This window comes from Elephantulus edwardii, unplaced genomic scaffold (assembly GCF_000299155.1).
Source record: "Elephantulus edwardii isolate Elephantulus edwardi_28Jun2011 unplaced genomic scaffold, EleEdw1.0 scaffold00066, whole genome shotgun sequence".
Taxonomy (NCBI): domain Eukaryota; kingdom Metazoa; phylum Chordata; class Mammalia; order Macroscelidea; family Macroscelididae; genus Elephantulus; species Elephantulus edwardii.
In genome coordinates this window covers 11,716,183-11,730,025 of record NW_006399816.1, presented here as the reverse complement: position 1 = coordinate 11,730,025, position 13,843 = coordinate 11,716,183, and the positions used below count along the sequence as shown (strand labels likewise).

The window sequence follows — 13,843 nt, the reverse complement described above, 5'->3', positions numbered from 1 at the left end:
ATATTCAATACTCTTCTTCAGCACCACAACTCAAAGGCATCGATTCTCCTTCTATCATCTCTAGTCACTGTCCAACTCTCTGACACATAGCAAGTGACTACAAAGACCATGGGGACTGTATCAGGTTCACCTTAGTCTCCAGAGTTATAGAGTTAGTTTTTATTCCTTGACTTTGGACAGACCTTTGTTGTTTACTTAACATAATGTATAATAGCAGCAGTACACTAAGTGATTTCCAAGATTTCATAGGGAGTTCTGGTGGCCTACTGGTAGGTAAGAAGCTATGCTGTAATCCCAAAGGCTTGTGGTTTGGATCCATCAGCTGCTTCGCAGGAGGATAATAGGCAATCTCTTGTTCATTAACTGCCTCGGAAGACCCACTGGAGGGTCAGCTATGAGTTGATTCTGACTTGATGATGCACAGAAACAGCAATCATAAAAATGCCATCTCTTACATAAAATGTATATTTTAGTCAACTCACTTTTGGAAACCAAGCATTGTATTATGAGGAAGGCCAAACAGTGATGGAGAGAAATCAGGTTCCATGGTTAAGGGACCAACCAGCAGCTAACATCTTCTTGAAAGATCTTGTAAGCCTCCAGCACCCCATGAACCATCCAGCTAATGCCACTTTGTAGAATAAAAGCCAGTTATCCCTGTTGCCTGCATAAAAGGGAACATTTGTGTAATAAATAAACAATTGTTATATTTTAACAAGACCCGTCCCTCCTGGCAACATGTCCAAAGTATGTCAGACAAAGCCTCAGAATCCTTGCCTCCAAGGAGTTGCTTGGTTTAATCCTCTCCAGGATGAATCTGTTTGTTTTCCTGGCATTCCATGGTACATTCAATACTCTTCTCCAGCACTACAGCTCAAAGGCATCAATTCTCCTTCTGTCCTCCCTTGTCATTGTCCAACTCTCTAATGCATAACAAGTGATTGCAAAGACCATGGCCTGTATCAGGCACACCTTAGTCTCCAGAGAGACACCGTTGCTCTTGAGTACTTTAGAGAGGTCATTAACAGCAGACTTTCCCATCGCGATATGCTTTTTTATTTCCTGGCTGTTGGTGCCAAGAGTGTTGACTGTGGAGCCGAGCAAACTGAAGCTGTGAACAATCTCAATCTCTTCACCATACACCCTGACGCTGCCAATTGGTCCAGTGGTGAGAATCTTTGTCTTCTTGACATTGAGCCTCAGTTCATACTGAAGGCTGCAGTCCTTGACCCATCGCAGCAAATGCATGAGGTCCTCCTCGCTTTCAGCAAGCAGGGTTGTGTCATCTGCATAACGCAGATTGTTAATAGATCTTCCACCAATCCTGATGCCATACTTCTTCTCATAGAGCCCAGCCTCCCGGATAATCTGGTCTGCATATTGGTTGAAAAGGTATGGAGACAGGATGCATCCCTGGCGTACACCCTTCCCAATTTTGAACCATGCAGTGTTACCCTACTCTGTTCTGACTACTGCCTCTTGGTCCAAGTATAGGTTTTGCATTAGCACAATTAAATGTTCTGGGATTCCCATTCTTCTCAGAGTCAGCCACAGTTTGTTATGATCCACACAGTCAAACGCCTTTGCATAATCAATGAAACACAGATAGACATTCTTCTGGTATTCCTTACTTTCAGCCAAGATACATCTAACATCAGCAACAATATCCCTAGTACCACGACCCCTTTTAAATCCAGCCTGGACTTCCGGAAGTTCTCTGCTGATGTGCTGTTCTAGTCATTTTTGGATAATCTTCAGTAGAATCTTGCTTGCTTGTGAAATCAATGATATTGTTCTGTAGTTTCCACACTCAGTTGGGTCACCCTTCTTGGGAGTGGGAACAAATACAGAACTGCTCTTCCAGTCAGTTGGCCAAATGGTTGTTCTCCAGATTTCTTGGCACAACTTGGTGAGCTCATCCAGGGCAGCATCTGTTATCTGAAATACTTCAATTGGTATACCTTCTATTCCTGGGGCCTTATTTTTTGCTGTTTCCGTCAAAGCAGCTTGAACTTCTTCCTTCATCACCATAGCTCCTGCTCATATTTCATTTCATTAAATTCTTCTGTATCTGCAACATTTTTATTACAAAAGTTAGAAATGTTGGTAACATTTTACCTTTATATTGACAGTATAGGCCTTTGGCTCCTTGATATATTAAGAGGGTCTCTAGGTCAGCTCCCCGACCTGGGTGATCCCTAGACTTTATTTTCTGTTCCCCAACATAAAGACCACATCAACCAAAGCTCAAGTTTATTGAATTCAGCAAATTATCTTCTGTGAAAATGGTCATTTTCAATGTTTTAATTACTTCACTGGATTCCCATCTGTACTTTCCCCCTCTCATTCTTTCTTTTTTAGCAAGTCATAAATATATGTGAAAAGATTTTTTTAAAAATGTATTGAGGAAAACTTTGTAATTAAACCCGTATAAAATAAAAACTTTTAAAAAATATATTTTATGCATCATGTTTGGTTGTTTTCAACATAATTCTTAGCCCACAAGCATAATTCACCTTCTGTCGGAACTGCAAACGCCTGGGTTATATACTATTTGTTAAACTATGCCTTACTAATTGTACTTAATAACAGTTTCTTTACAGATTTTTCTCATTTTTGTTTGTCTATTAGTTATATACATTTCAATCCCTGTTAGTAAACTCGATGGCTTATTCTACTGTTCAATTTCATTCCATCCTGGTAGACATATAGTAATAATTTACTTAGTCAAGTTTTCACTAATCAAGATTTGTATTTAGATTATTTCAGAATACATTGTGCCTTATTATTATTAAAGAGTGAAAACTGAAGCACCTAGCTCAATGGTACCCAAGAACAACAATTTACTTTTGGGAGAAAACATTCTGATTAGAGGAATTTGGCAAATTTGGGGTTTTTTAGTTATGTGCTGTATGATATATATGCATATATAGGAATTTTTTATGTCTTTCTCTGTTTTGTATTAGGTAAGCATAAAATAGTCTAAAATATTTTCTTTTGAGATGTGAATTTGGTCAATAGGGACAGATTGTTCCTCTGTAGGTTAGCTAACAGATAGGAAGCAGATGTGGCATTGGGAGGAGGATAGCAGAGGTAGAACAAACATATAAGTAATCTGGAAAAAGGTGAAAGTCAAATTATAAATTAAATGTCAGCCGTTGGACCAAACCTTTTCCATTCTTGCTATTCTGAAGAGATGAGCAAAAATGAGTGAGAGTAGATTTTTAAAAGCCACTATTCTACTCTACTTATTGTTCTAATTCCAGTTTGTGGTTCAGGGGTTGTTGGGTTTTTATTTTGGTTAAATAATCTGATTTTACTTTTCTTTGGTTAAATTGTTTGTAACCCTTCATTAGCTGTTTTTGTATTTCAAGAGAATTGTTAATGTCTTTAAAATAATATGGACTTTGTCAGTGCTTTTCTGGGAATGTCTGGCATGTTTATTGGTCAAATCTTTTGCAGATGGGAATTAAATTTGGTGAGGAATCTTCTAGATCAAATATACATTATTTTGTTGTTTTAGAAAACTATCAAAAGCTTTAAAACTTCAGTCTGGGTGTCAACACGAGCCTCTGATTTGGGAGTGGCTGCTGCTACTGGCAATGCTTTCCCTTGGACTGTCCTCTATTTTGTTTTGCTTAACGCTATACTGTTTTCTTCTGTCGCAAACAAAGTTCTACAACTTCACTGTGCTTCTGCACATATTAGTTCTACTTTTGAATCTATCTGCCTGATTAGTGATAGATAATAGGTCACAATGATTCTTGAATGTTATCTTTTAAAAATATTCCTACAATAACCAAAACCACTGTCATTGACTCATTTCTCTCTCATGGTAACTGCCCCCTACATTTCTGAGGCTATATATTTTTGTAGAAAAACACTGCACATCTTTTGTCAGTATAAAGGCTGGTGGGTTTGAACTGCTTACCTTTGGATTCACCATGCAACACTAGAGCTTCTTATGCCTCTTAGCTACTTTCAGTGAATCTGTTCCAAATCAGAATGACCCTCCATCTGGATTCCAAGGTCATAAATAAATATTCTCAGGAGGACACTGTCCATCTTTCTTCCCTGGAACACCTGATGGATTTGAACCACTGACTTCAGTTTGTAGTGCAGCACACTCTGCCACCAGAGTTCCTTACTGTGCTACAAGAACACTTTTAATTCAGAAATTAAAAAATAGAGTTTTGATTTGTTATCTTTTCAAATGGTTTATCAATGACAAAGGGAGCTCAGGTGACTTAGTCATAAGAAGTTGCACTGCAGGCAGTTTGAATCTGTCAGTTACTCCCATGTGATTTCTTACCTCTCAACACCTGCTAGCGGTGAGCCCATTCTGATCCAACATTACATAACAACAACAAAAACATTAGTGATATGCCTATTAGAATGAATTTTTTAAAAACTAACAAACAAAACAACCTGACAATAGTAAATGCTGATGTGGAGTTGGTAGGAATACAAATGGTACAATTGCTTTGGAAGACACATTGGTAGATTTCTGTAGAGCTAAGTCTTATTCTATGATCTGGCAATTATGCTCTTACATATTTAGCCAGTTGAATAAAAAAAAACCCACCCAACCCAGCCATGTTCATTCACAAACCTATACATGAGTCTTTATAGCAACTTTATTCATGACAACCAAAATCATAACAGTAACCAACGGTTGTCAAGTGCAGGAGGACTGAACAGGTAAAATACAGGGACTTTATAGAGCAGTGAAATGATTCTGTATATATTTTTGTGATGAAAACATGACATGGTGCCTTTGTTAAAATTGCTAGAACTTTTCAGCACAAAGGGTAAACTTTTAATGCACACATGTTTACTAATTTACTTAGGAGGTTGGAGGATCCCAAGAGGGATTTCAGACTGTGATTAGAGAATCTAACTGTATTTCAATTGTATGAAACAACATCACTGAAAGAAGAGTAATAAGGCACTGACCCAAGTAATTTTTAAAATAAGTCTCTCAGACTAAAATTCAAATTAAATTATACATATTCAGTGTATTCTCATTGAGAAGGTTATTTCCTATGGGAGTACAAGTTAACAATTCTGATGCCACTATACATGTACACTATGTGCATAGTTAGCTTACTGGACAGCAGATGCTGGGAGCCAGGTCTACTACTGAAGTGGGAATTTACAAATAAGTAATGAAGTAAAGCTAGAGATATTAATATGAACTCATGCTTAGCCCAATAGCAACACAGATGATGCATAGAGAAATGTTTATAGACATGTGTATATGTATATGTATTCTGCATATACTACTTTGCCCTGTAATCTAGCATTTTAATACTATTCTGACTTTAAAACTGGCAGAAAATAGAGAAATATATGTATCAGGATCATCCTATAGTAAAAGAAACTAAAAAATTAGTAAACAAAAAAATGAGAGGGATAAGTTACAAGTATGTAAGAACCAACTGCAAGAGCTTCCAATGGTCATAGCTGGAACAACAACAACAAATTTATTATGTTAATTTAAGTATTCATATTTTAATATTGTTTTTCCCTTAAGCTATCTCATTATGCATCTTATCTACTTACTGATTTTTTTCTACTCCTCTTCCAAACTCTGGTAGCCATCACATAGCATTTTAGTCTATATGTAAATAATTTCTTTAAACATTTTATAATAGTGGATTCATACCTTTCTTTTTTACTTTTGTGATTGACTTATTTCACTCCACAAAAATTTGGAACAACTTAAATAACAAAACAGGGTAGTATTGGTTATGACCCAAAGAATAAAGTATATATTAATGAATTCATTTTGATATAAATAAGTGATTGAACAAATTAACAAATGAGAGAAGAAGGACAAATATTTTAGGGAGGGGAAAAAATCCAAATTTATGTATATATTCTGCCTTGTAAGAGGAGGAGCATAATTTCTTACTGCTTAAATATGGGCTGCTTATAGTAACTTCCCTCCAAAGAATTCAAATGGACATAGAGGCAAGGAGTGAGGTGAGCAACTTTACTTTGAAATAAAAAAGACGCATATTACCTCAGTCAGATGGTGATAATCAAGGTCAACAGTCATAGGCTATGTTTACAGTATGTGTCCTCATTAACCCCAGCCTGCCCGTGAGAATAATACATGACAAATCCCAGTAGAGGGACATCCTTATGAATTTCCTCAGAATTCTCAGGGTCATCAAAAACAAGGAAAATGTCAGAAAGTCTAACAAGCTAGAGAATCCCAAGGAGACAACAACTAAATGTAATGGAATATTCTTGATAGAATCTTGGAATAGAAAATGGACATTTAGTGAAAACTGTTGTTGTTATTGTTGTTAGGTGCCTTTGAATCACATGTGATTCATAGCAACACTATGAATGACGCATCTGAACTCTGTCCAATCTTGCACCATCCTTCTCCCCCCAACGCACTTTGAGCCCATTGACACAGTCACTGTATGAATCCATCTTGCTGAGGGTTTTCATCTCTTTTCAAATATAACACATGAATGCAAGATATTAACAATAGGGAAAACTAGTTGCAAAGTATATGGGAATTCTGTATTGGCTTCTCATTTTCTTGCTAATCTAAAGCTGTTGTAAAAATTAATGACTATTAAATAAAAGTGAAAATGATATTTGAAAGTGTTAAAATAATACAGTTGTTTTTGTCTTTTCTGCAGTTTTGATAGTGTTGCCTGCCTTGCTGACTCCACTTCCCTCTCAGACATCACTTTTGATGGCAATCCAATAGCTCAAGAGTCATGGTACAAACACACTATCCTTCAGAATATGATGCAGCTGCGACAGCTAGATATGAAGAGAATCACGGTGAGAATGCTACCCAAGTGTTTATCATATTAATTAATTAGTGTGGTTTGGGAAATTGAAAGGCACATTCATTGTTTGTAATGTTGCTTAATTTTGGTTGACTGTGACTTATGGCTGTATATATCATAATCACAGTTAAAGAACTTTTATCATTAGTGTGTTCACTTATTTGGCCAAGCACATGCCCTAAGACCCCATATAAGGGCACAGCCATGCACTTTAAGTAGATGCTATTCACTCCACCCATATTCTTACACCCTACTCTGGCCTTTACCCTGTTTCCTTTACCCTCCTGAAGACTGTTACCATGTGATAAACCACTTCCTGCATGTGGGAACCCAGTTTACCTATTTGGACCTTATTATTCCAAGCAGGGGCCATCCCAAACATGCGTGCCCTCTTTATCTTTCTTGGATATTAACATTTCAACCAGCCATCTCCTGTGTGTGCATATCCTTACTCCAATTAAGTGAAAGTTGAGATTGAGAACAAAGTATTTAAAATAGGGCTAAAAATTGCTTCTTCCTCTTGTTCTTATGTCCCTGGGATATTGTGGAATATATATGATCATTTATATTAAATATAATTTAACTTGGTTTCTAAAAATGGCCCCAGAAATTGATATACCAATTGATATTTCAACAAACAGACTCCAACCTAGATGTTCTCACCAAGTTGTGTCAAGAAATCTGGAAGACAACCACCTGGCCTACTGACTAGAAGAGATCTATATTTGTTCCCATTCCAAAGAAAGGTGACTCGGCAGAGTGTGAAACTTATCAAACAATGCCATTGATATCACATGTAAGCAAGATTCTGCTGAAGATCTTCCAAAAACTATTAGAACAGCACATCAACAGAGAATTACCTGAAGTGCAGGCTGGGTTTAGAAGCGGCCGTGGTACTAGGGGTATTATAGCTAATGTTAGATGGATCTTGGCTGAAAGCAAGGAGTATCAGAGGAATGTCTATCGGTGTTTAATTGACTATGCAAAGGCATTTGACTGTGTGGATCACAACGAACTATGGCTGACTCTGAGAAGAATGAGAATTCCAGAACACTTGATTGTGCTTATGCGAAATCTATACTTGGAAGCAATCATCAGAACAGAGCAAGGAAACATTGCATGGTTCAAAATTGGGAAGGGAATATGCCAGGGATGTGTTCTATCTCCATACCTTTTCAACCAATATGCAGACCAGATTATCTGGGAGGCTGGGCTCTATGAGGAGGAATGTAGCATCAAGATTGGAGGAAGACTCATTAACAATCTGCATTATGCAGATAACACAACCCTGCTGTTGAAAGTGAAGAAGACCTGAAGCGCTATATGCAGAAGTTCAAGGACTGCAGCCTTCAATATGGATTGAAGTTCAACATCAAGAAAACAAAAATTCTCACCACTGGGCAGATTGGCAGCATCATGATAGATGGTGAAGAGATTGAGATTATTAACAGCTTTAGTGTGCTTGGCTCCACAATCAACACTCTTGGTACCAGCAGCCAGGAAACTAAAAGACAAATTGCATTGGGAAAGTCTGCTGTCAGGGACTTCTCCAAAGTATGGAAGAATGAAGATGTCAGTCTGGAGACTAAGGTGTGCCTGATACAGACCATAGTCTTTGCAGTTACTTGCTGTGCATCAGAAAGCTGGATAATGACTAGGGATGATTGAAGGGCAATTCATGCCTTTTGAGCTGTGGTGCTGGATAAGAATATTGAATATACCATGGATGGCTAGGAGAACAATCAGGTTAGTCCTAAAAGGGTGAAACCAGGCTGCTCCTTGAAGGCAAGGATTCTGAAGCTTTGTCTGACATACTTTGGACATGTTGCATGTTGCAAGGTGGGATCAGTCCTTGGAGAGGGATGTCATGTTTGGAAGGGTGGAGGGACAGCGCAAGAGAGGAAGACCTTTGATGAGATGGATTGATTCAGTGACTGGGGTAATGGAGGGTAGATGTGTTGGAGACAGTGAGATTGGCACAGGATAGAACATAAGGTCTCTAAGAATCAAAAGCACTCGACAGCACATAACAACAAAGTTAAAAGGCCTTTAGTGTTAGGCTTGTAGATCAATGCTGAGGAGTAGAGCTCAATCTTAGATTCATATTTCTGGGGGCAAAGTATTAATTAAAAAGATTCATAAGGATGCTATTAATGTGAGTTTTTCATTATTATGAGAAATAGTAAATCTAAAAACATTTGACCTTTAGTCAAACCTTTGTTTTTCAAATGACATTTAGGTTACTTGAGGAGACATAAAAGAAAGCTAATACCAAAAAAGCCTAATTTAAGAATAAGAATACGAAAGATAAATGTCAGGTTATTTTACATTTCAGTGTAATCCTATACAACTAATTAACTTAATTAGTTTTTATTAAGTAAGCCTTCTACTGAAATAGTGTGTGAGTTACTTTTTATAATGCAATAGAATTCCTTTCTGCTATTGAATTAATAAAAAGTATTTATTAGCCTAAAATTTAAATATAGTCTCATGGTAGATGTGTTGATTTTCCCAAAGTTAATGTGTATTAATAGAAGTCTGATTAAAATACTGTCAAGATTAACAATAAAGTCAGATAAAATTATTTTTATATTCATATGGAAGAATAATGCTAAGCCCACACTCAAAACAACTCAAACTTAACTGACTCATAGCTGATCCCCAGCAAATTTTCAGAGGCTGTAAATTGCACAGTAGAAGATTGCCTGTCTGCTTCCCACTGGTGGATTCTAACTGCCAAAGAGGTGCTGCCTTTGCTTAAGCTGTGAGCACCCTAAGGACTATGCCACCAGACGTCCATGCTTTGCCCAGAACAACTAAGAAAACTGCAAAACAAAACTGTGAGGTGAGGAAAAAGAAGTGTTACTTCTCATATGTTGGAACATAAAGTCCTAAAAATCAATGTGTAACTGATATAGAATTAAGTTCATGAAATACTCTACAGAATCCAGAGTTTAGCCCTTATATATGAGAAGAAAATATAAAATATATTCCCATTTTTTCATATAAGGTTTTGTTGTGTGTGTGTTTTTTAAGAGTACATACATGCTGTAACGGATAATTTTAAGTACATAATATAAAGAATTGTCACTAAATGAGCATGCCTCTGAAAATGTACCCGTATCAACAAACAAAATATTAAAAGTGCCCAAAAATCTTCTTGATGTCTCACACCAAGCAATGCTCTGGTTTTCTTCACCAAATATCAGCACCCTTTTACTTTTAATACCATGGATTAGCTTTTCTATTTGTGGAGTCTGGCTTCTTTCAATGTTCTGATTATCAGATTTATTCATGTTATATATAACTATAATTCCTTTTTAATGGTCTTCGCCCTTTTCCCAGGTAGCTCCATGATTCACTCTCTTGATTCACTCTGGTCTTTGTTCAAATGTCAACTCTGGAAAGAAGCCTTCTCTAACAAATCTATTTAAAATATCTTTCCCTGTTTTGTTCCCTTATCTTTGCCTATCTTCATCTATTCATCACTACTTGAAATTACATTTTATCTGTATTTGTTTATAGTCTGTCTTGGGCTGGATTCTTTAGAGAAGCTAAAGAGAGAAAGAGAAAGATTGATTTAAAGAAATGGCTCAAATGCCTATAGAGACTGGCAAGTCTCAGGTCTGTAGATCAGATAACAAGAGAGGTGTCTGGGGAGGCTAATGTATCCAAGTCATTGACAGTCAGGCAGTGTCTCAGGCTACTGACTTTGGAGGCTACTAGCTGCAGAAGCTGGCATGCCCAAAGGTCATTTTGGAAGAGCAGGAGACTGATGAGGCCAAAACTGGCAGGTACAGCCAGCCACTGCTTCAGGCCTAGAAACCACATGCCAGATAGTCATTTATAGATCACATAAAAAGCTTTCTGGCTTTTAACTGGATAGTCAAAACATATATTTATACAGGCCACACTCCTGAGGAGACTCCCCATTAATCAACTTAGAGCTGCTTCTAATCCTTCATTAACATCTGTTGCCGTATAGTTAGATTATACTGACAATCATGACCCTGTTGATAAACACACATGCATTGTTCTCCTTAAAGTGTGGCTATCCAGACTGTAAGATGGGCTCTCTTGTTTTGGTTGAGGGTCATTGTGGAATGTTTGGTTGTTCCGTTGTGTGGGTTTTTTAATTTTTTATTTATTTTTTTTTTATTAAAGCCTCTTATTTAGAGTTAATAAAACCTCCTGGAGGGTCATTATATTTAATAAGTTGGGTCCAAAGGATTATATTTTAATCCTTTGCTACTACATTTTGGAGAAACATTCTTCTAAGTCATACAGCACTCTTCTATCAATTTGCTGTGCTGAGGTAATCTGGGTTTGCTGTGATACTGAACCTTGCACCACTGGGGTCTAAACTGGCATAATGGCTACCCATGGGACAGTGTTTGGTGGAGCTCCTAGTTTTAAGACAGGTTGGGAAGGAGGAGTGGCATCCACTTCTTAAAGCACATAACTCTGGAAACTCTATGAACTTGGAGAAATGATAGTTATAGAAAGGCCTCAGGTCTTTTATTCATGGAGTCGATATGAGTCGTGTGCGACTCAACAGCAATCAACAACAATCCAGACAATATTCCACACCATACTTTGGTGAATAGCGACTAGGATCTTAAAAGCGTCTGTGTAGCCATCTAAGTTATAACTGTTGGTCTCTTTCTGTTACAAAGAGAAAAGAAAAACAAATACACATAGAAACATTAACTTCAGAGGACTAACATCACACAGACTTCAGCTACCTGGACTCCAGACCCCACAAACAAGATAGTGCCAGCTACCACTGCTGACCACTCAATGGAGAAAGACTAAAGGCATTTTCTTTGCAAACAGGGAACAGACAAGGATGCCCACTGTCACCACTTCTATTCTATATTGTACTGGAAGTGCTTGCTAGGGCAATACCACAAGAGAAGGAAATAAAAGGCATCCAGATTGGCAAAGAGATGGTTAAACTATTGCTATATGCAGATGATATGATAATGTACACAGAAAACCTCAAGGATTAAAGAAATAAAAATTAAAAAAAAACCTGTTAGAAGTAGTAGACAAATGTAGTAGAGTGGCAAGATATAAAATCAGTATCCAAAATTTAGTGGGATTCCTCTACAGCAGCAATGAGAACTCAGAGAAGGAAACCAAGAAAGCAATACCATTTACAAAGCCAACCACAAACTGAGATACTTGGGAGTAAACTTAACTAGAGATACAAAAGACCTATACAAAGGAAACTATAGAACATTCCTGTGAGACACAATAAAAGATCTAAAGAAATGAAAAAATGTACCCTCTTCATGGATAGGAAGACCCAATATTGTGAAAATGACAATCTTACCAAAAGCAATCTACATATTCAATTCAGTCACAATCAGATGCCAAATTCATTTTTCAAGAAGATCAAAAGAGAAATTGTCAAGTTTATTTGGAGAGGGAAGAGGCCCCGAATAAGCAAATCATTTCTGAGAAAGAAAATAAAGTGGGAGGCATAGCACTCGCTGACCTCAAAACCTACTACACAGTAGTAGTAACCAAAACAGCATGGCACTGGTACAATGACAGGCACATAGACCAGTGGAACAGAATTGAGAACCCGGAAATGGAGCTATCTATCTATGGTCAACTGATATTCAACAAGGAAATCAAACCTACCAAATAGGGAAATTATAACCTCTTCAACAAATTGTGCTGGCAGAACTGGACTGCTACCTGCAGAAAGCTAAAACAGGATCCACATCTCACACTATACACAAAAATCAACTCAAAGTGGATCAGAGACCATCGGAATAAAGCCCCAAACCATAAAGTTCATAAGAGACAAAGTGTGATCAAGCTTAGAGGGCCTAGTCTATGGTATAAAGAGACTGCCATATATAGACAGAAATGCACAATCTGAAGAGCAATTGAAGGAGTTTTTCTTTTGCTTTTAAAGAAGAGCGAACTGGAGTTAGGGGTGGGGTGGGCGGGGAGAAAAGTGCAACAATGAATGAATGGAAATCCACAATCTCTGTAAATGTTCATTGAAATTAATAATAATAATAAAAAAGATGCTATTTGACCACCTTAAAAAAATTGATGAATGGGACCTTCTAAAGATTAAATACCTGTGTGCATCAAAAGCATTTTCCAACACAGTGAAAAGAAAACTACTGACTGGGGAAAAACATTTGGCAATACCATTTCAGACAAGGGTCTCATATCAAGAGTTTACAGAATCCAACAGGGCCTCTACAAGAAAAAGACTGGTAACCCAATTACAAAATGCACAAAAGACATATGGAAAGACTTTTCACAGAGGAAGATATTCACATAGCTAACAGACATGAAGAAATGCTCAAAATCATTGACAACAAGAGAGATGCAAATCAAAACCACAATGAGATACCATCTTACTCTGGGAGCAGTGGCAATGTTTAACAGGATAGCAAGTAATAAATGTTGGAGAGGATGTGGTGAGATAGGAACTCTTACACATTGTTGGTGAGATTGTAAAATTGGTAAACACTCTGGAAGACATTTTTGTCATTTCCTCAAAAAGCTGAACAAAAAAATTCCATATGACCCAGTTATTCCACTGCTTGGAATATACCCTGAGAGAATAACTGAGGCACAAATGGAGACTTGTACACCAATGTTCATAGCAGCATTACTCACCATTGCAAGAACATGAAAACAGCCCAAATATCTAACCACAATCGAAAGGATTGAGAAATTTTGGTACATTCACATGATGGAATACTAGCAGCACATAGGAGCAATGATTTTGTAAATCACTACCTAACTTGGGAGGGATTGGAGAGTATTATGCTAAGTGAACTAACACAGTCCCATAAGGACAAATACTGTGTAATTCCATTATTAAAGAATATGTATGAGGGTCCAAGGGGGGGAGAATGGGAGCAGAGTGGTGAGGATGGGCAGGAGTGGGGTGGGGTGTGGTGGGGTAGAGGGGTCATCGTTAATCATAAGGTTGCACAATTTGATCGGTAGAGGGAGGGGTGGTTAAAGGAAATGGGAAAGAT

The 13,843-nt window shown here is 37.5% G+C and overlaps 1 protein-coding gene across 3 annotated transcripts in view; it reads left to right on the top strand.

Annotated features, from left to right (window-relative positions):
• LRRC49 (leucine rich repeat containing 49) overlaps positions 1 to 13,843 on the top strand; it is a 239,077-nt gene that overhangs the window by 114,755 nt on the left and 110,479 nt on the right. For all 3 annotated transcript variants that reach the window (XM_006888342.1, XM_006888341.1, XM_006888343.1), the window contains one exon: positions 6,666 to 6,813. In XM_006888342.1, coding sequence (XP_006888404.1) covers positions 6,666 to 6,813 — 148 coding nt within the window. The remainder of the gene's footprint in view (positions 1 to 6,665; positions 6,814 to 13,843) is intronic.